This window comes from Electrophorus electricus, chromosome 5 (assembly GCF_041902795.1).
Source record: "Electrophorus electricus isolate QZ-2024a chromosome 5, ASM4190279v1, whole genome shotgun sequence".
In the NCBI taxonomy this organism is placed as follows: Eukaryota; Metazoa; Chordata; class Actinopteri; order Gymnotiformes; family Gymnotidae; genus Electrophorus; species Electrophorus electricus.
In genome coordinates, this window is record NC_137501.1 from 25,989,688 (window position 1) to 26,014,665 (window position 24,978).

General features: G+C 46.4%; 1 protein-coding gene across 6 annotated transcripts in view; it reads right to left on the reverse strand.

The window, feature by feature from the left end:
- Positions 1–12,196: 12,196 nt before the first annotated feature.
- Positions 12,197–24,978, reverse strand: part of adgrb3 (adhesion G protein-coupled receptor B3) — a 128,671-nt gene continuing 115,889 nt past the window's right edge. For 3 of the 6 annotated variants that reach the window (XM_035529943.2, XM_081714590.1, XM_081714591.1), the window contains 11 exons: positions 24,237–24,306; positions 23,673–23,739; positions 22,116–22,201; positions 20,844–20,942; positions 20,141–20,312; positions 19,474–19,569; positions 18,461–18,500; positions 15,790–16,454; positions 15,349–15,384; positions 14,289–14,393; positions 12,197–13,002 (listed from right to left, as the gene is read on the reverse strand). In XM_035529943.2, coding sequence (XP_035385836.2) covers positions 12,814–13,002; positions 14,289–14,393; positions 15,349–15,384; positions 15,790–16,454; positions 18,461–18,500; positions 19,474–19,569; positions 20,141–20,312; positions 20,844–20,942; positions 22,116–22,201; positions 23,673–23,739; positions 24,237–24,306 — 1,625 coding nt within the window. In that variant the 3' untranslated portion in view covers positions 12,197–12,813. Of the gene's footprint in view, positions 13,003–14,288; positions 14,394–15,348; positions 15,385–15,789; positions 16,455–18,460; positions 18,501–19,473; positions 19,570–20,140; positions 20,313–20,843; positions 20,943–22,115; positions 22,202–23,672; positions 23,740–24,236; positions 24,307–24,978 lie in introns of those variants that run through there. The other 3 variants (XM_081714589.1, XM_081714588.1, XM_081714592.1) reach the window with 3 other exon arrangements.

The following is a 24,978-nucleotide window of genomic DNA, read 5'->3' on the forward strand; positions in this document are numbered from 1 at the left end:
ACTATATATCTCATTTTTGACCGCTTTTAATGTCCTTTAAGTTGGTCTTTAAAGGAATGGATAGGATAGCCTTCCATTGTGTGTTCTCTGGCATGCTGGGTAAAGTCAATCAGACCATGTTCAGAATATTATATAACCAAATATGTGATAGGATGAGAGTTGTGTGATCTGTGCAGACGCTGTAAAATTAACATGAGGGTATCCCCCACTGGACCAAAGCTTGGTCAGTAAAACTCCCAGCTGCCCCTGAGGCCACTTGGGCTGAAAAAGAGAAGTACACAACATTCCCTCTGACACATGCAGGAACAAACAACTTCCTGTTTTTGATTGCGGAAGTAGAGGTGCTAATCACCCTCAGGGTTCGGTGTGAGTGGGGCAGAGCTGGACAGTTACCCTAGCGATGTCCAGACTGACTGCATTAAAGGTCAAGCCCTTTTTCTATCTCAGGATCAATTCACATGAGGAAGTTCTGTTTAGCAGATGTTTGGTGGGTAGGAGGAACGTCTCCTGGCCCTGATGGCAGTTGTCGGGTTTGATTGACGTCTGGATCTGCTCCATCAGGGACGACTGGCAACAGGCAAGTTCGGATTTAAGAGTGTCGTTAGGCCCCTGGCGGCGCACTGTTTTCAGTACCTTGTCATTTTAGCCGTTTTGTGCTTAGAGGCTACAGAATGCCACAGAGAATTCTGCTGTTTGTGTTTTCCCTGAATGGAGCTGGAGCAGCTGCTCGCCTGGGTCTTTTCCACACTAGGAGTGATCAAATACCTTCCTGAAAAGGTCTCCGAATGTGCCAGCGGACTGAACCTCCCACTCAGCCCAATTCAACACTTTACCAATGAGTAAAGATATAACAAAGACTACTGTCTGTGGGAAATGCACTTGGCATAAGGCTAACATATAGGGAGTACTGTAACAAAAAACCCTTACACTGCCAGGTGAGCTTGACAGGAATGGCCATGCGCTAATCATGGGAAGGGAGAAACTCCTAATGGATTTTCTATCAAAGTTCAGACTTTTACTCTCTATGGTTCAGAGATGACCATGCATGCCCCCTTTATACGACACTTGCAGGTGTGATAGTGTCCTGTCCACTGTGTCTAGAAGGTCATACCATATTGCTGTGACTCTAGCGTTGTTCTGTAGCAGCAGCAGAAGAAAGCCTGCAAACCATAGATAATTCAAGATTTTTACTTTGCTTGTACGCTGGCTATAAAACACTGTCGAGCGTCATCCATAACCTGGCTGTAAGTGATTTTACAGGAAAATATGTCTAAATATTATTGAGACTGTAATGAGTTCGGCTCTGTAATGACCCCCTCCTAATCACTGTTTCAATTATAGAGCTGGTATAACATCCACTGCATTGTCTTGTTTGGACTTATTAGTGTATATCAGTCCCATGGGCTCCAGAGGGGATAAAAGTCAATTTATAGTACTTATTAATTATATTAATTAACTGCTGTATAGTTTACAAATAATCCGTGAAAGGCTAACACTGCATTGAATTTTTTCATTTCTCACATTGCCTTCAGTGCCTTTAGGCTTATCTCCTAGTTCCTTTTAAATAATGATTATGCAGAGGTGCTGTTCATTAATAGGGTGAAGACGTGCAGGTACTGAAATATTATTCTATTTGCAAAAAGAGAGCATTACAGAAGCTCTGAAAATAGTGGACTTCAAACAAGCAAGCAAGCAGATAAACCAAAACAGTGAATGCCACCAATCTCACTAATGTACATTTACTTTTCAGTCAGCACAGACTACCTATCCCTAATCTCTTTCCAAAGCATGGCTGGTCACATCATTTGTCTATGTAGTTCAACAGTGTATTTATTCCAAAACTGGAGGTTTTTGATTTGAATTTTAAAGGAAGACACAGTAGAAGAGTTGTGAAAAAAACCGCGGCAGACGGTTCCAAAGTTTTGGAGCGGTAGCGCTGAAAGATCAGCCACCCTTGGCCGTGAGTCGGGTTTGTGGGGCAGCAAGATGACAGGTGCTGGAGGATGAAATTGGCGCCGAATGAATGGGCTCAGTGAAACAGGCAAGAGCAAGACCTCGAAGAGCTTTGAAAGTTAGAAGAATTTTATACTTAATCCAGGAGATGATAGGTACCTGGTATAGCTTCTGAAGTCCAGGTGTGATGTCTGCAGTACATTGGGCAAACATAAGGACTAGCTGCCGGGTTTTGGATGTACTGAAGACGGTCGACCGGTTTAGCAAGGAGACCATAAAAAGTTGCAGTAATCGATGCAGGAAAAAATGAAGGCATTTATCAATATTCTCGCATCATTATCACTGAGCACCGGGCGAAAGCATGCAGTGCTGCGCAGATGATGAAATGTAGTTTTGAGTGGTTTGATATGGAACTCAAAGGTGAGTGATGAGTCAAAGACCAAGGATTTTAAGGAGAAAACAGAGAGTGGGTAATAAGTTTCATCAGCAAGAAGTTTCAAGTACTTATTTTGCAATCAAAGTTTTAGATCTGCGACACGTGAACCCATCAGGCGTAACGTCCTTCGGCACGGCTTTCCCTGTGTAAAAGCCAAACGGTCTCAGTTGTATCATCCTTCATCCATCAGTGTCTTCGATGTGCCCTGGCTTCATAACAAACATGTGCTCCGACTTTTGAAAGCCTGACACCGACACCCTTGATTTGCCCCAAGACGACGCAATCCCCTTCGCCCCGCGTAGCCGCAAAGAATCGTGCGGTTTGCGACATCTAGTCAGCACCGATGGATGTAATCAGAGGGGAACAGCATAAGTGTATCCATACGGAGCTGACAAAATGGTGACATACCTGAGAGCAGATGGTGTCCCTCCTGAGATGTATCCTGGAACGGCTTGTCACTTGTTCATGTTAATTTTATGGTGGCTGCATAGATCACACAACTCCCATCCCACGCACCTATTTGGTTAAATTTACCACAGCCATAACATCTTGAACATGGTCTGATGGGCTTTACAAGAGATGGTACCTGGCGCGGCAGAGGACACACAATGCAAGGTTACCCTAATCATTCCTTTAAAGACCAACTTTAAAGGACATTTAAAGGGGTCAAAAATGACTTATACTTGAGTTCTGTCTAACCTATTGCTTAAAGCAATACTGTGGAAAAACATTTAGGCCAATTTGTGTAAAAAATAGCTATATATATATATATATATATATATATATATATATATATATATACACACACACACACACACACACACACACACACACACACACACACACACATACTGCCTGGCCAAAAAAAAGGTCACAATCTAATATTTCGTTGGACTACCTTAGCTTTGATTATGGCACGCATTCGCTGTGGCATCGTTTCCACAAGCTTCTGCAATGTCACAACATTTATTTCTGTCCTGAATTGCATAAATTTTTCCCCAAGATCTTGTAATGATGAAGGGAGATTTGGACCACTGCACAAAGTCTTCTCCAGCACATCCCAAAGATTCTCAGTGGGGTTCAGGTCTGGACTCTGTGGTAGCCAATCTATGTGTGAAAATGATGCCTCATGCTCCCTGAACCACTCTTTCACAATTTGAGCCCGATGAATCCTGGCATTGTCATCTTGGAATATGCCTGTGCCATCAGGGAAGAAAAAATCCATTGATGGAATAACCTGGTCGTTCAGTATATTCAGGTAGTCAGCTGACCTCATTGTTTGGGACCATAACATTGCTGAGCCTAGACCTGACCAACTGCGGCAACCCCAGATCATAGCACTGCCCCCACAGGCTTGTACGGTAGGCACTAGGAATGATGGGTGCATCACTTCAGCTGCCTCTCTTCTTACCCCAAAGTGCCCATCACTCTGGAACAGGGTAAATCTGGACTCAGACCACATGACCTTCTTCGATTGCTCCAGAGTCCAATCTTTATGCTCTCTAGAAAACTGAAGCCGTTTTTGCTGGTTAGCCTCACTGACAAGTGGTTTTCTTGAGGCTACACAGCTGTTTAGTCCCAATCCCTTGAGTTCCCTTCACATAGTGCGTGTGGCTCTTACTTTCACTATTAAACATATTCCTGAGTTCTACTGTTGTTTTTCTACAATTTGATTTCACCACACGTTTAAGTGATCGCCGATCACGATCATTCAAGATTTTTTTCTGACCACGTTTCTTCCTCGTAGATGATGTTTCCCCACTGTCCTTCCACTTTTTAATAATGTGTTGGACAGTTCTTAACCCGATTTTAGTAGTTTCAGCAATCTCCTTGGATGTTTTCTCTGCTTGATGCATGCCAATAATTTGACCCTTCTGAAACAGATTAACATCTTTTCCACGACCACAGGATGTGTCTGTCGACATGGTTATTTAACAAATGAGAAGCTACTCACTGCATCAGTTAGGGTTAAATAACTTGTTTCCAGCTGAAACATAATCACCCATGCAGTAATTATTCAATAGGAGGCCCTTACCTATTTGCTTAGTTAAATCCAGGTGGTGACCTTTTTGGCCAGGCAGTGCACACACACACACACACACACACACACACACACACACACACACACACACACACACACACACACACACACACACACACACACACACATTCTCAGCAGGCCCTCTAACTGTAAGGACCCAGGCCTGTATATGGTCCAGTCCTCCCTAGAGTCTGCGGAAAAGTGGAACCCAGGCTGCTGGATGTTCCAATCCCTCCTAGAATGGGCCCTGTGCTTGCTGAGAAGAGTGCAGGTGTGGGAAAGTAGAGTCCAGGTTGACACATGCTCTAGTCCCTCCTACCGCTTAAATTCAACGGGGCAGCTTGATGCTTCTCAAGCGTGCATTTGCACATCTGAGTTGACATGCGTTAGCCCTTGGTTCCCCTCCAGGGAGGATGAAGGCACTTCCCTGCCTACTATTCTTAAACTCTCTGGCCTTAGTCAGTATTGCAGGACTGTCCGTTTTCCCTTAAGGTGAGCTGATGTGGGTGTGCAGCATCTCTTCTCTGGTGGTTTCCACCAGCTGGATAATTTGAATGACGCACAATGACAGGCGGAGGGTGATGCGGTTATTTTCGGTCAGGCCTCGTATCCACGGTTGGTGAGTGTGGTGAGTTAATGTGTGACAAGGAATGTGTGTGTGTGTGTGTGTGTGTGTGTGTGTGTGTGTGTGTGTGTGTGTGTGTGTGTGTGTGTGTGTGAAAGAGAAAGAGAAAGAGAGAGACAGAGAGAAGCATGTGTGCTGAGTGAGGGCCAGGTTGCGACATTTTGCTGAGCAGATGCTATATCCCGAGACCACAAACAACAACAGAGATCAATCTCAAGCTCAGTTTGAAGCTCAATCTCAAGCTCCCCTGCATGTGTAGGTGAACCATTTAAAACCATTTAAAATCAGGATTAAGACTTCTTGATCTCTGATGCAAAACTGTGACTGGCGGCTTCCTCAGGTGCCTCATACTATGGCAGGCTAACCAGACACCACCCCACCTGGGCTTGGACAAACAACCCAAAGTTCTGTGGTGGATGCCAGGGAAGCTTCCTCCTTTTTTGGCCTGGGGACAACTTACTCCCTTACTTTCATCCTAGTGTGACTGTCTTATGTAATAAAAACACAACGAATCTCATGCAAAAAACCTTTATATGAACACATCCATTTACAAACTATAACACTGTACAGTCAGCAGAGACTGTGAAAAATATTACTACAACATGCAATAATGTTTGTTAACATTACATTTAACATTTGTTAAAGTGTTTCATGTCTGTTGGGAAAAAAAAAATTGACCATGGTTTTGTACCCATGTTATTACTGTTAAGACATTTTGGGATCTAATTTATACATTTAATTTTGTAGCCATTTTCATACTAGTATTTGACTTTTTTAAACTTACTGCACTATGCAAATTATGCCTGCTGGCTTTTTTTAACAACTACTTTGATTAGTGTAGAATGTGTGGGACCAAAAGGGAAGTGAATGCAGGTCTGAAGAGTTTAATGATGGTAACAAAACAAAACCAAATAAAAGTGCCCTTACAGGAACAAATCAGCCAACCTAACAATAAAAGCCGGCAACGTCAGAGTTAATCAAAGCGTCTTAAATAAGGAACAACGTAAAATAATAAGATGCATCTGTTGTAGCAAACGGGGCACGCGCAGTATGTGAATAAAGCGTGGAATAAAACCAAAACAGAAACACATGTTAACAAAAGACCAAACACATGCACATGCTATGAAGGGTTCCAAATGGTTGATGGTGCTATCGGTAGGTCAGGAAGTTCACACATCAGGGCAAATGTAGTCTAAATCCCAAAAATGTAATAAAAATCCAATGAAAAAAGCACAAGGGAGCTTAGATTTCTGACAATATAAACCAATCTTGTTCTGAATGTCAGGGGATTCGCCCATGTACACCTCTGTAGGGATAGGACGTCTGGATCTCTCCAGAGGTACAGAAAAGTGGCTTATCAGACAACTTCCTTGCTAGCCTGAGCTAACAGTCTGAGGGCTTTCTTATTTTCTTACCTGTGTGATCCAAACTTATTAATGCTGGAGAAGACCTGCCTTGAGGGAGGAAGAAGCTTTTAGCTTTGCTGCTTCCAATAAACAAAAACCCGTAGGCTTTACCACAGAGAAAAAAATGAAGTAGTCTTTACTGATGAAGAAACCCTAGAGAGAACTGTAGTCCTAGTCACTTCATTCTATTGCCTGTGATGCCTAATTAAATTTTATTTTTTGCAAGGGGTTATATACTTTTTCGACAGTTTCTCCCACAACATCTCCTCATGTTTTACCCTGGAAAGTAAGTTTATTCTAGCTATAAACTTTTAGCCTTACAAGGTGAGCCATTCTTACTCTAAAGTTGCACATTTTTGTACTTTTTTTTTCTTACAGAAGGCCAATGGCGCACTTTTGTGGTTAGGGAATCCGTTACGCCTTTTGCTGCATGTCAGTTGATTTACCCCGAGAGAGAGAGAGAGAAAACGGATCTTCTCGCACTTTTAGGTTGACAAACAAAACACCCCATCCGGTTTCTGCACACTGTGGCTTTTTCTTCATTTCATGATAGGGTTTTCTCGATTCATTTCCTTTTGAACCCACTTAAGAGGAGACTCTGAGGATTCTGAAGCAGAGGAATGTCAAGAACTCTCTAAAGATGCAGGTACCTTGACTCCATCTTCTTGGGTTAGATGTGTCACTGGCCTCTGTGTAAAATTCTGTACTCATCAGGCTGAAATACAAAACCCCACAGCAATCCCCGTCCAGGGCTTAAGTAAATTTTCTGACATAAATTTAGTAGCAAAGGCACCATCTTCAAGTTTGGGAAAACCAAAGTAACTTATCCCTGCATCATGGACTCCCATGGACTTCAACTCCCAGTGATGCTCTTCAGGCTTCAGTGCTGAAATCGAAGTTGTGTCCACACAACCTTCCAGAGTTCCCACTGGGCCTTGGTCTGGCCACAACAGCCTTGGTCACCTAGCTCTCATTGCACTTCTCTGCTTCTTCAAGGCTGCTCCCATCCCAAGATGTCCAGATGTTGGCTGGAGGGGAAGAGGTAAGCTATGTTACACGGGTAAGATGTGCTATACCTCGTCCTCTTCTGGTTCTCCTTACACCCATATTGCTTGCTTTACCAGGTTTGGTAAACATCTGTAGCATTGTGAACAGCCAGATAAGTCATAGCCATTCTCCAGTGATCATCTTCATCCAGGAAGCTTTCTTTAGCTTCTCGCGGTGCCATCGGGTCTGACTTGGGTGCTGCCAGTTGTCTAGCTGGGGCACAGGCAAATGGCTCTTCCTTGCTGCCAGCAGTAGATTAGGATACACCAGGCGTCACCTGTCCACCTAAAACTCTGAGCCCAAGAAAAGCCTAAACAGGTGGATCCATCCTCTAGACATGACCTACTTCCAGTTGAGACTCTCATCATAATACAGCTGCCTAAGATAATAGAGACTCAATAACTCTTACCCAACACGGAGGAATAAAAGTCATTTTTAGTGATTAAGTATGTTCGGGAAAAAGCTGCATCACGAGTCGTTTAAACACACTTATTATAAAAGCCTATTGTAACATTTCTTTGGTGTCACAGTTCCCATGGTGACAAGCACCATGTGTTTCTTTGTTTAGGTTTCAGACTCCACCTCTTGTCTCATTTGATCATTCTCCACCCTGAACTGTTCCCAGCTGTTTCATGCTTCTTTTTAATTCACATGTAAATATACCTGTGTTTTCCTGTTAGTGTCAGTCATTGGATTAATTAGTCTTCCTGTGTATTTCCTGGTTTCTGCTTGTGTGTTCTTATTTCTCTGTTGTTCATCTTTGGTTTCTTTTTTTCTTTTTGACTTGTTCTAGTTTTGTTTGGTTTCTGGCTTTCCTTGGACCTCCCTGTTAAAAACAATAAACCAATTGTGTTCAGCATCACACCTTATGGCTAGGTGTTCTGTCAAAACTATTTGAAGTATATGGCTACATACATTGAATTCAAATCTACAACCCATATATTCTTACAATAGGTGTCTTATGATATTATGCCCGGACATTAAATGTCTCGATACAGAATGACTAACCAAAGCTGGTCTTATGTACACTTCATTCTTCCAAGGATTCCACTACTTTACCAGAGGGAAGAATTTGTGGTAATGTGTTACTGCTAACCTATTATCATTATCCTCAAAGTAAATGGTAAGCAGTAACTCATTACCAAAATTCTTCCCTCTGGAAAAGAAGTGGAATCCTTGGAAGAATGAAGTGCATAGCCTAAGAGTGCACATTCAGATGTGTAGCATACATACAGTGACCTTAATTAAAAATGACTTAATAATCCTTTAAAGAATATTTACCAACTAACCTAAACAGTGAACATTGGTGTTGGAATAGTCAAACTGTCCAAAAAGCATACCCCTGATGATAAAAATGGTATTATCACAAAAGCCAAAGTGCCTTTTAATTAGATTCAGTGAAGTTCAAACACTTTTTTTAAAAATTCTCAATAATTCTCTGTAACAGGGATTCCCAAGAAGCTCCATGTAGGTTAAATGCAGCTTAATGCGTGTCAGTCAGAGGATGGCACTCTCCGGCCTATTCCCGCCCGCCCGGCCTCGGCTGGAGTTTGGCATTAAAATCCCTTTGAACTCTCTGGCTCTCCTTTCGTCCCATCCGTTGTTACAGTGGCATGATCGAGACCAATCATCTTGCACAGCCATATTAAATCCCATCCCCAAGAGCCGTAAAAAGGTCCGCCGTGGGTCGTCCAGGTGTTTGGCGAGGGGATCGAGGACATGTGCACGTCAGGGGCCTCCGTGGGCCGCGCTTTGCCGGATAGCTGGGGGCTTCGTGCTCGGTTAGCGTGTCAGGTCCAGGAACAATGAATGTACCTAATCAATAATGCTGGGTTACTGCTGTCGTTCCTGTCCCCAGGCAGGTTTATTCTTGTAAACAAGTGTTCATTTTAAACTCTGGAGTAATGGATATTTAGAATATAATGTACATTCAAATACATGCCACTAGTGAGGGGCAAATATTGTGCATGTTAATTAGATGAAATGAAATGAAAGTGACATGAAATTTAAGGATATGATTTTGGTTCTACTTGCATGTTTGCTAATAATTATTTGTATTTCAACATTAATAAATACTTGGGCATTTGTTTGTTTACTTTCCTGCAATTCTTTTTTTTTTGTTGGAAAGCCTTAGTTCACCCATTGGAAGGAAGCAATTTGTTCAGCATATATATATATGTGTGTGTGTGTGTGTGTGTTGTGTGTGTGTGTGTGTGTGTTGTGTGTTGTGTGTGTGTGTGTGTGTTTTAAAAATCTATTTTACAGGGGCAGCAATTTCCTTAAGAGTGAGAGAATTTGGGAATGAAGAATGAAGACATGGTCACTAGAGCAACTTGTTCATTGCCAAGCACAGGACAGATGGGTCTGTTTGTCACATGGCAACATGTTACTATGGTATGGGTGTCATCAAAGTCTCTTTCTACCGTTTTCTCCACTGGGGACAGACGTGCACAAAGACGGACCGACATCCCATCATCGGCAAAGCCAAAAACCACAAAACCACATTAACGTTTCTATAAGAAGACTGATCAAATAGTTTCCTTTTCACTGATCACCGTCAAGCCTGTATTGGTCCCCATGGTGACGCCTGATGTGATATGATCATATATTATATATTATTCACTCTAATTTTTCTACCAAGTATCTGAGTACTTCAGAAGGGTAGTCAGAACAAGTCAGCCACGATGACCGCATTGAGAACCAATCGTATAGTGTACTTTGCAAAAATGTCTACACTTTTGTACATATATTTTTCTTAAGGGATGGGTTTCCACAAGTTCAAAAACCCAAACCAAAACAAACATACAAAAAAAGCTCAACAAAAACAACAAAACATGTTTTGACCTATTGGGAGAAGTGCTTGAAATTCAGACATGGTTGGAACATGGTTCACAGAAAATGAACCATTCAAAAAAAGATGCTGTGGAAAGGCAACATGCAGTAAAGTGCTATTACATTTGAAATATTTCACATTTTCAGAGAAAATGTCTTCTTGTTAATGGAACACCCTTCTCTCCCGGGACTGCGTTGTGCAGATGTTAAGGGCACTTAGATTAATAAGAGCGCATTTAAGGTCAAATTCCAAGCTGTATGGACCTAATGAGAACAATGGCCTCCTGCCAGTTTTAAAGAAATGCCGCATATGAAATAGGACCAATCAGCCACCTCTTTATTACCTTTTCTTCTCCACTTTGAATAGTAATAAACATGTTAAAGTGAGATTGGCTGGTCTAGCTCACACTGCCATTTAGAGGCACCCAGAAACAATAACCTACTACATATTTTTACCCTTGTGGGGGCTAAAGTGAAGTCCTCAAGAAAATAACACAAAATGCTGCTAATTGCTTGCAGCATTAAAAACACGCTAAACCTGAAAGAGCCTGACATTCGGAATGAAAATCACAGGGTTTTCAGTGCTTCCTTTCTGTTCACATCCGAAATGCTTGTGTGTTCAAAATAAATAAATGTAAAAATAAATAAATATATATATATAAAAGAAATTTAGCACTGAAGCATCAGCACTAACAGTGTAATTTGCCGATGCGCTCATGCTTTCTGTGAAACGCTCTGCTCCTGTTCCTTGACGGCGCTGTGGAGTGGTAGGTAGGCCATACGCATCCAGCTGTCCCGCTACAGCTGACTACAGGCGGCCGCTAGTCTATGTTTAGCCCCGTGCTGCTATTTTCAGCTCCAGCCTCATATAGCACTTTCTCTTTATAGCGTTCTTGGCGCGGCAGCTGCGCGGCGAATCAGAGCTCCTCTTGGCAGCACGGTTTGGGACGTTGGGGTGCGTTGGGGTGGGGTGCACTTTAGCGGTGGAAAAAGTCACTCTCAAGTTCAACCCGATTGTCTACCGCTATTTTACTGAACGCTGAATGTTCGCGTAGAGCAGTGACTGTCAGTACGGGAGCAAATTCTGCAAAACTTCACACGTGCCAACTATAATTTTGCTATATAATAGTGAAAGTCTGTTTTAACAGTTCCAAAGCCATTGTATCTTGTGGCAAAAAACTGGCGGAATGTCGCATTAAAAAAAAGGCTTATTTGTGTTGTGCAGTGTAAGGCGCAGTAAAACATTAAGTTAATTCAGTATGTATAATCTAAAAAGTACATTGGTGAATTTTAAAGAAATTTAGTTATAGGCACTTATCAAAAATGAAAAGTTGTTTGCCAGGGAATATTGGTTGTGTGTGTCAATTAAACAACTATATATATATATATATGTCTTAAACAAAACAGAAACGTTACAACAGACTGCGAACCTTGCAGTTTAGGATAGAGTCGACACATCCTCTGAAGCAGTACGAACATATTTCCTCTTTTATTTACATTCCTTTTTCAAATGTTAACATTTTTCGCTAGAGCTCTCATCAGATCGGCATTTTTAAATCTTTTCTCAGTAAAATAAACTTGGCACAAGTAAAACATATGTAGACAAAAGTTTTATTTACACCATACAACATTTTTGATTTTTAAATATTTTATACAGGGCTGCAGATGAGAGAGCTTGCCGAGTGCCTTCAAGCAGTTCCTGCAGTATTAAAGTTGTGAAATATATTATTCATATAAAAGTGAGTATTACCTTTATTGCATTTAAAGCAATGAACAATGTAGCTTGACAAACATTCATTTTTTTAAATGACAGAAAAATCTTCTTTGCCTCTCTCAATATATTTTTTTTTATCATATTATAAAGTAAAAAGTGTAGTAATGGCCAAACTGACTTGTTATAAACTTTTTAAAAACCTGCATAAGTATGTACATTGTGCTCCTGGACTCAGTCACCACCGAACTAAAAAAACTGAGTCCGACGAAGCCTGGGGCCAACGGAGCGTAGCGTCACGGTTTATTTTCTACTTTCGAGATCTCGCCTTGAAAGATACACCTTTGTAGACCCAAATCTCTCCAGCGGGTACTTTTGAAACACACGATGGTCATATTGTACACCTAGCTTGCCCCCCACTAAGTACACTAGTGAGAATACTACAAAAAAAACCAAACAAAAAAAAAAACAAACAAAAAAAAAATTAAAAAGAAAACAAAGAAAAACACTGACGGTTTTTGTCTTTTTAGTCATTTTTTCCTCCTTGAGTCCTTTTTTAGTTATTTTTTAAATTTTTTCTTTTAAATCTTATTGGCACACAATGTCCCTGCCATACTCCTAGGATCCAGATATGTCTCGCCAAGGCTGCATGAAAAGTTTTCCGCATTTTTGTTTGTTTTTTTGTTTGTTTTGTTTTGTTCAGTGCAAAATACGTTCTCCGCTATCCGCCTTCCACGGACACCCCCCCCCCCCCCAACAGATTTAGACCTCCGTTTGGAAGTCGCCCTCCTGCACGTCCAGCGGGAGGTTCACGCACTTCTCCCACTCGGCGGGGGTCATCTCCAGCGTGTCCTTCGGATCCGACTCCAGTACATTCATAGCGGCGTAGTTCTGGTATTCGCAGGCTGGGTTGTAGCTCTCCCAGGGGTTCTTGTTGGGCATGGCCTTGTCCTGCGGAACAAAAGGGTGAACACGCGGCTCTGTCACATCAACCTCATGCCATGTCTCCCGCTCCCTACTCCCTTTACGTGTTCTGCAGATATCGTATGAACAGGGTGCTTCCTGAACCTGGCCAGTCATCGTGCGCGCAGCTTAATCTCTGATTGACCAGTCACGCAGATGACTGGATTCCCAGCTCGGCTTCAGTGGATTGCTTACTAGTTTGGATTTCTCGATGGCTCTTAACTTACATTTTTGGCATTTGGCACGTTTTTATCCGGAGCGGATTACATATACATGTTAGTTTGCCAGCACGTGTGCTCCCTGGCCACGGAAGCCTCGACCTGGATATTGCAGGGCACCTTGCTCTACCTGTACCAAGTGAGCCACAGGAACACTTGTTCCAGGACAGTGATAAAATTAGTGCTAACTATTCTGTGCTGAGGTCATTTAAGGCTGTCAGTCAGGAGGCATGCTTATTGTTTCCAATATACCTGTCCTGGTGGTTGCTGAACAGAAAATCTCGTCGTGCTGGGCACTGGGTGCTAACTGACATGTGATTGAGTTCCGTGTGTCAAGGCCGCAACATGTAAAGTCACAAGTCAGTCTGTGCATGTGTGTGTGTGTGTGTGTGTGTGTGTGTGTGTGTGTTATGGATGCGTCAAAATAAAACCTTAACCACATTTAACTTTAAAATAACTTAAAATAACATGCCAGATAACTTGTCTAACAAGTGGGTGAAGCTCTCGCCTACAGTCATACCAGAATTAGAACAATCACACTGGGTGTGCCATTACTTCTAATTAGGACTGTGCAGCACACACCGACAGTGGACCCCTGGAACATCTGAATAAGAGCAAATCAAGTGAACTTTCATTGTGCATCCGCCAAGCAGTGATTAGCCAATGGAGAAAGAACGAAAGCATGTTAGAGACTTATGGCCTAGTGAATGAGCATGACTGTGATCTCTCTCTCTCTCTCTCTCTCTCTCTCTCTCTCTCTCTCCCCCCCCCCTTTCCCTTTCTTCTCCTGCCTTTCCCCACCGTTACTTCTGTTTCTCCCGCCCCAGAGGTTGGCTGCCGTACTGGGCACACTTTAGGAACACATGAGCACAGTGGCTGGGCATCTATTAAATCCTTGAATCATTCACTAGCCGATGCCAAAGACCGGGGCAATGCAAAAGCGGATGTCTAAATGTGTCGAAATCCATCATGCCCCCTCCCGCCTCCCCACTAAAATGGTCCCCCCCACCGCCCCATATCACCATGCTCTAAAATGGGCTGACCACTCTTACTCACCATGCTGCCCATATTTGGTATGTCTCGAAATCGGTCCAGGGTTTGAAATTTCTGATTCAGTTCCTGGAACAGCTCCATGTGTCTTTTCCTGGTGTGCATGACTTTCTGCAATGGCAAGGAGTGGGGGAGGGGGGGTTGGGGGTTGGGGGAGAGGGGATTGGGCAAGGGGGGGTTGGGGGGAGGTTGGGGGAGGGGGGGTTGGGGAAGAGGGGATTTGGGAAGGGGGGGTTGGGGGGAGGTTGGGGGAGGGGGGGTTGGGGAAGAGGGGATTGGGCAAGGGGGGGTTGGGGGAGGTTGGGGGAGGGGGGGTTGGGGGTTGGGGAAGGGGGGTTAGGGGTGTTGGGGGTTGGGGAAGGGGGGGTTAGGGGTGTTGGGGGTTGGGGAAGGGGGGTTGGGGGATGGGGGGGTTGGAGTTCAATCAAGCTGATAACCACAGTGTTTTTATTTTATTTATTAATTTTTTTTTTTTTTCAAGAAAACTTTGCCTCCTGCCCACTTTGGAAAAAAAGCATTTGTCACAGTATGAAAGACTCTTTTGCTGTAATGTACCTTTTCCAAGGCTTTAAAATAGAAGCAACCTTGTGGATTCTTTGGCTAAGTGCTATGACAAGGTTATGAGAAATGGCAGAAGAGACTAAATCAACCAAAAGGGGTTTGCGGCGGCACTTGACTTTACTCTGCTTCCCCCAGCTTTGCTGACGTGCAGGGCCGAAACGGAATGTGACCGTAAGGGGAAAAAATGCACTGCTATAATTTAAAAAATGTTATTTTTTGGGATTTTCAGCTTGAGATCTGTGAATGTAAAAGGGCTAAAAATGGAAATGGAAGTTGCTACTCTGTGTGGCGGCTGACAGCGTCCCTCCTTCCCTGACAGCGAAGCGTGCTGATAAATCACGTCTGCGTCAGGAACATGCTGCTGCAATAGGCTTAAGTGCTACACAAAGTAGTTGTAAATTAAAAAGGGTTAAAAAAAACAAAACAAAACAACGAATGGGCCCTTCTTGTTGATGTAACAAAAGGCTTACGCATGCACTTCGCCTGGAAAGAGGTTTTTACCTACCTCGAAGTCGAGGTCCTGGTACCGTGACTTTCTCCTCTGTATGAGCAAAAACAGAGCCGTGACTTAGATCGCAAAAAGAGATGACAGATGGCTAAGAATCTCGTAGATCTTATCTTGTCATTTCACTTTGGTTTTGCTGTGAAAACGCATTCGCTCTCATGTAATTTCTCTTGGGGCTTATTTGTCAGGCACAGATGATAAAAGCTGGGTGTGTGTTTTTTTGGTGTGTGGTTAGGTGTTTTATTTTCCATCTCTGACTGCAGTGTAGCTACAACGTGTCGTAGGCGTCCCTAAACCAGCGCTCGTAAAAACGAAATCTCCAGAAAGATGTACAAATTGCACATGTATGATTTTTTTTCCCTTTTTTTCTGTGCGCGACAGCTTAAACCATACGCTACGCTTGCACAATCCATGACACCGTCATGGATGCTGAGAGCTCACCTCTAGAGAGCTCATGGAGGTAGTGGAACCGGTCTCGCTCCGCGACAGCCCCCCACTCTCGTCCATCTCAGCCAGGAAGTTCTTGACGGCGGTGCGTGGTTCGAACGGCAGGTTCTGCATGTGCTCGGCGGTGCCGCCGAACTGCGGCTCCATGCCCACGCCCATGTGCTCCATCGCCGACGGCCCGAGGCCGAACTCCGGGCCCACCTTGTAGTGCAGCAGCCTCTCGTGGGGCAGCGTGTCCACGCCGATGTTCATCTTGCTGTCCTCCTTCAGCAGGCCGGCCATGCCCCCCTGGCCGACGGCCGGCGCCACGCCCGAGCCGCGCGGCATCACAATGTAGTCCGTGTCCATGGTGCCCTGCGGCTGGTGCCCGCTGAGCTCCTGCTCACCCTGCCGGATGGCGTCGTCCGTGCACAGGTAGACGGGACGCCGCAAGTCGCCTGCGCTGTCGCCGAGGCGACCCTCGCCCAGGTCGCCCACGCCCATGGGCATGTGCAGGCCAGATGGCTGCTGGATGATCACCTTGGAGATGATGTTGCCGGGCAGGGTGGAGTAGTTGAGGCCCTCGGGGCCCTTGTCTTCCTCGTCGTCGTTGAGGGAGATGCGCGAGAGCGTGCCAGTGATGGTGGCAGCACGACATGACCCCATATCTTTGTGGAGAGCTACAAGGGAACAAGTTGCGCAACACTGCTGTCAGCAGGCTAACAAACACTAATGCTAATGCTAAAGCTAATCTCAGGGGCTTGCCCTCGACTGAGCCACGTCATCGGTGTATCCGCTGGTCACTAGACAGGCCACATCTCCCAAAAACGCTAATGTAATTAACAACCAGAACGCTAGCAGGAGTAAGCAGGAGTAAGCATGAGCGCGGTAGCAAAAGGTTAACTCCTTCTCTTTAAGAAATCATTCACGATTAGATGTGTTGCTTAGCAGCTTGTCTGTGTAGTAAAGTCTTGTTTTACAATCTGTTTTACAATCTGCTCTCTGGACAAGCAGACTGAAGAAGAACTAAAGAATGGGCTCATGTTTTCCCAAACAAGGCCGTCCAACCGCTGGCTTGACGACTTGCACAGGGGCGGGGCAGTGTCCTGCTTTAGCCGGGAGCACCGCGCTCACGTCGGCGATTGCCGGGCATGCGTGCGGACGAGGGGCTCGTCGCGTATCTAGAATTCCCATCACCCGTGAGGACTCGAGGCTTTGGTTCCCATACGGCTGGCAGGGAGACGCGAAGGGCAGGGCGGAGGGACCGGGTGAAGCTCTCCAGCCTCTGTATCACAACGGATACAGGCAAGAGGAGCGCCGCCAAACGGGGGGGCCGCGGTCTTGACTCTGGAACAGTTCTCGTCGACACCACCGTGAAAGGAACACGGCCGGTGGCGACGCCTACACATTAAACTTTTTTTTTTTTTGAATGTCCACTATATGTATGCCTGATTGGAGTCACTAATAATCATTATTCGCAACATGGCTAACGTTACATGTCCGTTTGACCCCTTTTTCAGTCGTGTGAGGGACTTTTGCTGTTGCATTTATTTTTAGTCGGTCTGTTTTGATTTACCACTTTCAAACTAGTAGGAATACATTTATAACCTGTGAGACGAGATGAGAGTGTACAGAAGCCAGTGAAACAAGCTCAAATTAAAGCCTGTACACAAGCTAAGATCACAGTTTTTATCAGGAGCACTGACACAAAGTTCTCTTGCGTCAAGATAGCTAGACGAAGATTAAATAAATGATTAGATTAAAAGAAATCTAAAATCTATTGTTTTCCAGTCCATGTACTCCACGTATTAGTGTTACTAAGTCATAGGGTGAATGAAATATATTACTGCAGTGAGTCGGAAACGGTTATTTTACGGCTGGAATCCTCTGTTTTAATAAATCAAACCCCATTTTCGTTATGCTCAGCCATTGCGCTTGACCGTTATCCTGACTGCTGCTGTAACTGATATGAAATGACAGTGGAGGTTGTGCTACATTACTCCAGCATGTACTCCCAGCTGCACATTGTTACTTGGCACCGGAGTGACCTCAACACCAGAACTAATCTCGTTTCTAAACTGCTGAGTCCTGAGCTGTTTTGGGCTGATTCGATCGGTGCCGCGTACTACCTGCGGAGCTCGGTCTACTTCGGGACCCCCACCCCCCCAGAATGCATTTCAGGTGACTTTGTTTCAATGATCTGTTCGATTACTGGGGGAGGGGAGAAGAAAAATGATAAAAGGTATATGAATAATTCCAAGGCATTTTAGGGCGAAAGCTGAGTTTGTCCTGTCGTGGAACCCTATCAAGAAAATGCAACTTTTATCCACCTGACTGGACCTTGGGATAAAAATACATTTAGACTGAGCTTGAGTGATTGTTCTTAGCTAACACAATCAGTGGTGTACTCTGATGAGGTCCCACTGTAACACACGTTTTTTTTCTCTACCTTTTTGGCCTGTGGTAACCATCGCCGCCTTCGAGGAGGATACGCTTATGGACTAAAATGATTATCACTCATCACATACGGGGCAGGTGAGCCCGACGCTTTGGGACTTTTTACATTCTCCCCTGAAGTGCAAAATGAGGTTTATTTATTCATTTTTTACAGTTTCAGTTCCTGGTTTTGGCCCCCTATGGACATGGTGATCTGAATCTCATTACCAGCCGACCATCTGCTCCTTACCTGATCGACAGGCGATGTCCACGTCTTTTTCAAAGTCCGTCTGCAGGAAAAGAGGGAGCAGAACTAATACCCAGAACGAGCGCTGGGCCCTGGGGAGGGGCCCAGCCAAGTTCTCTGTCAAAATGATGAACCAGGAATGGGAAACGTTTACATTATTTCTGCATTCTGTGGAAAACGTCGTAAACATTTTTATTGCCTTCACTTTTGTGAATTCGTGCAAGCGACCTGTTGGCAACGGAGCAGTGGCATTCGCGGTAAGTAACCCGAAAAGAGACAGAAAGCTCTGTGCATACTGCGCCCGTCATCTTGGCAGAAATTATTCATCAAATAAACGTGGCTGGGGGGGTGGTGGTGGAAATGTGCCTTTTATGAGCCCCTGACACCCCATTAAACCGTTGAAGCGACAAACCGTCTCCGAAGCTGTTCTGAAAAACCGCTTCCACAAAGCAAGAGCAGGAGGTGAAGGATAAAAAAGCATCTATGTGAAAATGTGATAAATCCGGCTAATCAAAGCGTGGCGGATACGTGGTCTGCGGATGGGGGGTGGGGGGGTGGGGAGGGGGAATGTGTGAAGAATCGATGTCATTTGCTAGGTGAAGAGCTACTCCATAGCTTGTAATTACAGTTTAACCAGTGGGCTGTTTGCATAATGATGAAGGCTGCTATAGTAACGCCTCATTCTAACAGCAAAGCATAAAGCATTAGATATTAAAAGTGATGAATTGCGTTAGGAGGACCATGTTAAACACAGGTCAAGGCACGAGGAAGAACACATACGGGATCATTAATAATGTAGTATGTATTATTAGGCTTTTCTAAATTACTACTATGGTTAACAGTGTACAAGCCAGAATGCGTCTCGTATCTGGCCCTGTCACGTATGATGGAGCGTCCCCATCACTGCGATGCTGCACCAGTAAATAAAACACACTTTGACATATTTGCTTACGTTCTATTCGGTGGGGAGAGTGCGGGGGGGACCATATTTCTCATTCCAGGTTTAAGTGGCGTACCATAATCTGCGCGTGTCCGTTGGGGAATGTGCCGGTGGCATCAGCACTGATGGGGTCTTGACAGTTTCTCAGTCGACATCTGAAGGCATCTTGGACCTGCGAGGTTCATATTTCTTTGATTATTAATATGAAGGTCATCCCAACGTGTAACAGCCAGGAACACACATGCAAGACAGTTGGTGGTCAGTTCCGGAGTGCCCCTTTAAAGGCTCATCTGCCTCATCGGTGACGGCAGACGTCACGGTATGTCGTTGGGCTCCGTTCATGAGGAGCATCAGGGTAGCGTAGAGTTTACATAATCGGGCAGTGGCATTTTGCCAGGCATCTAAGCCTCGGGATTCTTTTCTACTTAACAGCTGCAGAGGTCACCTCAGCCTAGAGGAGACCGGAAAAGGGGACAATCCTGCAAAGCCAACACTTTGAGGTCCGGGCTGTCAGAGGGGCAGCGACAATTATTATTATTATTTTTTTTGGGGGGGGGGGGGCTTTTGTCTCTACCAGATTACCAAACTGCTCAGGGGCAAATGGGGGCACGGGTTGGTGGGTAAAGACAAGCAGGAGGGCAGGACTCCACCAGGGTGCCGAGGAGGATTAGGAGGGATGAGGCGACAAAAGGCTCGGCAGTTAGCCGGGGAGACCCGAGGAGGGGGGCGGGGCCTGGTCCTACCTCGCGGCGCAGGATGCAGTGCACCATGACGATGACGAAGCCTTGGAGCGAGTCGAAGACCGCGAACAGGATCTGGAACAGGATGGAACGCTTGTCCGTCATGGCCAGCACGGCTGACATCCAGGTGAGCGCCAGGAGGGGAAGTACCACGCAGGAGCTCCACAGTGAGGCCCTGGGAGGGCACGGGTGGAGGTTGGGGGCGGAGAGCATGGGTGGAGGAGGGCGTGGCGGGGAGGGCCACAGAAAGGAGGGATGGAGAGGGAAAAAAGGGAGAGACATGATGAGGGAAAGAGACGTGTGGGAACTGTGTGTGTTTGAGCAGGACTGAGCGAGCCTGCTGTTCGCCACGGCGGTCAGACCGTGACCGGTTAGCTGGGTTGAGCTCAGTTCACGTGGGTACAGCCTGGTTGGCATCAACTGTCTGATCATGAGGGGATCCTTCCTACTAGCATATGGCTTTTAAAAGATATGAAACATTCCTGCCCGTTTCTACAATCTGAGAAGCGCTGCCTCTTGAACGGAGTGGCTGCCGTGTTCTGAAAAGCCAACTGTTCTCTATACACCCCCACTAATCCCTTCCACCCCCTGGGGTGAGTGGATGGACACACACACACACACGCGCGCACACACGCACGCTCTCACACTCACGCTCATGCGCGCGTGCGACGTGAGAGCATTCCCTCGGAGCAGGAGGGGCACTTACATGGCGTTGCTGGCCGTGGTCGCCGACAGGGCGGTTGTGGAGACGACGCCGCATTTGGCACACTTGAGAGTGAGTCCTGTATGCGGCTCGCTCATCTGCCTGCGGGATGAGTCGAGAATGATGTGACAACATGCGGGGGTGCGAGACACAGGTAGAAGAACAAACCCCTTGGAATGATCTGGACTTCTGAATGAATGGCTCCTAAAATTTGATGGGATGTGATCTTTCACCTCGCCATGCCAATGCTTTAAGCGAGCCTATCCTTAACGAACAAAGAAAACTGAACCTATTAGTCACCTCTTGATGGGAAGCCAGGTGCTCCGGCATGAACCTCACCTGCTCTGCCTTCCGAGAAGCCACTGTTAGTTACCTGCCCTTCACGACTTCTGTCTGCATACAGCCTGATGAAAAGAAAACTCCTAAGACCTTGGACCCGGGAAGGACTACCAACGGAGTGACACAGGGGTGCCGTAGGTGACAAAGGCCTCTAGGAGGACAGCCAAGGATCTGCAAGCATCCCTTGAGCTTGTTAATATCTGCGGCCACAAGTTTACGGTAGGGGGGTGGTACGGGACTGAGAGGGAGCGAGTTCGGTGCTCGTGGGAGGGTCCCCACGATGGGGAAACAAAAGCCCCACTAAACATCAAAAACAAAGGAAACAGAAAGCTGGCTGTAGGCCACATGAATGTTTCACGGCTCCACCGCGACAGAAAGGGGGAGATGAATGCTGTACAAGGTGTTACATTTGCCGCCTGAGGGAAGGAACAGCTTGCAGACACCGCGTTGGTGGGAGGAGACTCCCCGACGCAGGGCCGGGGGGTCAGCCTGTGACGCAAAAGCTCGAAAGGACTTGGTGGCGGTCAGAAGCACAGGAGGATGTTAATAACAGAGTGGCTCAAAAAAAAAAAAAAAACGTACCAGACCCATGCCTCACACCCACTGACATCCTGCGGTGGGATCCAAAGTGGGCCGTTCAGGTAAGGCAGACCGTGAACATTCGTGAACTGAGTACGTTTGTAAAGAATGGGACAAAATGGGAAAAAGATACCCCAAATAACTGATGTGTGGGACTGATCAACAGCAATATTAAGCCATGGCTTGATATGAAGTTATTGGCGATAAATATTTACACCCCGCACCCCGAATATATGGGAAGTCACAACAGGAGGAGTTTTAAAATAAAAGTGTAAGTGAGTTAAGGTGCTTTGTGTGTGTGTGTGTGTGTGTGTGTGTGAGTGTGTGCGTAATACAATGCTGCCACTCCACACTCACCCTGCTCTATGCTTCAATTTCTTGTCTAGGATCCCGTCTCTGGAAACCAGCTTGTTGAACACCAGAATTCCAATCACCATGTTAACCTGCAGACGCACAAGGATAGGTAATAAGCGTCTGTCTTCTGGGGCGCCGCTAACCCATCCAGCATGCTGGAGCATCTAGAAACAAACGGAACACCGGTAACGGCATTCGGCATGGAAAATCAGTTTAGCGCACTGATATTAGCAGTACCGCTTACAGCGGGGGTCCAAGCACCGAGTAGAATGAACCAAAGACCCACCGAAATGTGGGTCATGCGTGCCAGCGAGTCGAACACCAGTCAGCCTGCTTTCCAGCAGTCAACCTGCTTTGGGTGGGTTCTTTTTCTTCTCACACACTCGTACACATTTAGGACTCGTTTTCGCTGTGGCCTCCGCGTGCACGTACTGCGGCTGAGCAGCCGCCTACTCCGCCTTTGTGAACCGAACCCGCGGGGACGCGGCGGTGCTGGACGCGGCACAGCTCCATTAGCTGACAGTCGGGCCCGGGTGCCGACATGCGTGGGCTATTTTGAGCAGGAGGGAACTGCCACTTTGCTGTCTCCATGACAGCTGTCAGGATGCAGTCTGTCCACTCTGAAGCCCGTTCGTCCGAAATCCGTCTCGGTTTGAAGCGGGTTAATTGCACGTCCAGGCTTTGAGAGAACCAGTGGGACTTTCGGTACGGCCTACGGGTTCAGGGCAAGCCGCTGCCATTCGAAGCCAGGGTCGGGCGTGCTTGGGGTGCACAGATTTGAGACGTGCATGTTCTGCAAACCTGTGCAGTGCAATGCTCCATATCCCCTTGAAGCATTTTCTACTCGAAATGAGTTTTTTTTTTTGAGTATCAAGCTTTAATGTTTCTGGAGAACGATTCATTTCTTATAGAAATGTCACAATTACCGTTCACAATACGCCCCCATAAACAGAGGTTTGCCCTAAGCATCAAAGTGTGAACTTAACTCATACCAGACTGAATCATGTTGATTCAAGCCAAATTCAGTCTCTTATTATCTTCCATCTTGAGAAAAACTCTTGTTTAAGTTGAGAAAAATGCTGATATATGTGCTTGTCACTGACTAGAACCTACACTGGTTTGTCACATTATTAGACCTGTATTACAAGTGCCACATTATGAGACCTGTATTACAAGTGCATTTTATAAGCATGCAGACTGCAAACTGACTTATTTGTTGCAATCAAACAACGCCATGCCATGCAACTCCATTCAGCACGGGCTCAGTTTCCGGGCAGCGGTAATCATTTGGGGTGGCAGACTGTTCTTGTGGTAACGACATGACTGGAAAGTGGCATGCCAGAGGGAGTTTAACAGGCGTTGGACCCAGCTTGTGCACAGGAGGTGACGGTACCGCGCGCCTCCAACAAATCGGGCCGCAGTTGTACGGACATCGCCCAGTGCGGGGCAAGTGTTGCTCTGCGGTCAGCTCTTCCCTGTCCACATAAATTGTGGGGGATGTTTAAGACCCGATCCAGGATCGGCGCTCCTAGGCCAGGGGCCGCGGGCGGCAGAACTTACGAGCACCACGGCGGCGGCGGGTCCGACGAAGGCGTACAGTAGTCCTCCCTCCAGGGACAGCCAGCAGCTGTGCATGGCGGAAGAAGTGGGATGTCAGCAGAGCAGGAAGAGTTAACATCGAGTATTAAGTTAACGGCACAGCACTGGGTACGGTTGGGCCCCGATGGAGCATGTGGGGACTCACACACACACACACACACACACACACACACGCACGCACACACACACATGAGCCATATGGTGCAGTTGTGCATGACAGGCTTTTACGAGGGAACAAGAAGTGTGAACTTGAGACAGTGTTTATAACCAGGTGTCCTGGTGGGACCACGGTACCACAGTTTCCTGCGTGCGTGCGTGTAAGAGAGAAAGGCAGGGAGAGAAGGTAAGAAGGTAACAGCAATAAGGGATCATTCAGACGATTCAGATCGTTCTGTGCGTGTGTGTGCATGAGCAAGCGAGGAGAGTGTCGGACCGTTCGTACTGGGAAGCTTATTTCTGGATGTTCTCTCCCTTCATGCCAGCATTCTTTGGCGGCAGAAATGGAAAAGAAGAAAAAGCTCTTACTACTGGGGCGTTCCGTAGCCCTTCGCTTTCGTGAATCCCATTGAAATGGCGACCACCAAGGCTGGCAAACCTGCGGACGAGAGCCAGGGAAAAAGAGACAGGAACAATTAGGCGAGGAACCCTCCAGAAGCCTTCCAGAGCGGTCCTCGTCTTGGGGCCCCCGACGGCCTCTGACGCCTACCCTGCCCGACCCCTCTGAGGCTCGGGACCGTTAAGTCACCAGAGCGGAAGGCAATTAAAACCTTTTCCGCGACGGAACGGCACGGCGGAGCGGGGCGGGAGAATTGGCCACGGGGCCAACGTGGGAGCGCCTCTCTCTTTCACTCTGACTTGCTCCTGCCTTCCAGGTCCAGGACGCATCACTGCCATGAAAAGGCTTTGCTCTGTCACCGCCGTGTTCTGAATATTAACGTGCTATCCCCAACCCCCCGGTCGGGGCGCGCGGAGCGGCTGTCCTTTTCCTCTCTCCCTGCTCCCTTAGCTTTCCTGAAGCGGCAGATTGACCCCGCCCCTAATCCCCCCCCTCCCCTCCCCCTCCGCCCGGCTCCTCCCCTCCAGAATTAATCATCCACCAAAGGTCAACCCAGCAAAGGTCACGGCGGGCGTCCAGGCAGGCAGGGGGGGGAATGGCTCCGGCTACTGGGAAAAGTGAAACACCGGCAAGATGATTCCGAAGACGTCCGCGCTGCGCTCTCGGAACGCTGGACAGACGAGGCCCCGTCGCGAAAGCCGCGCACTTGTG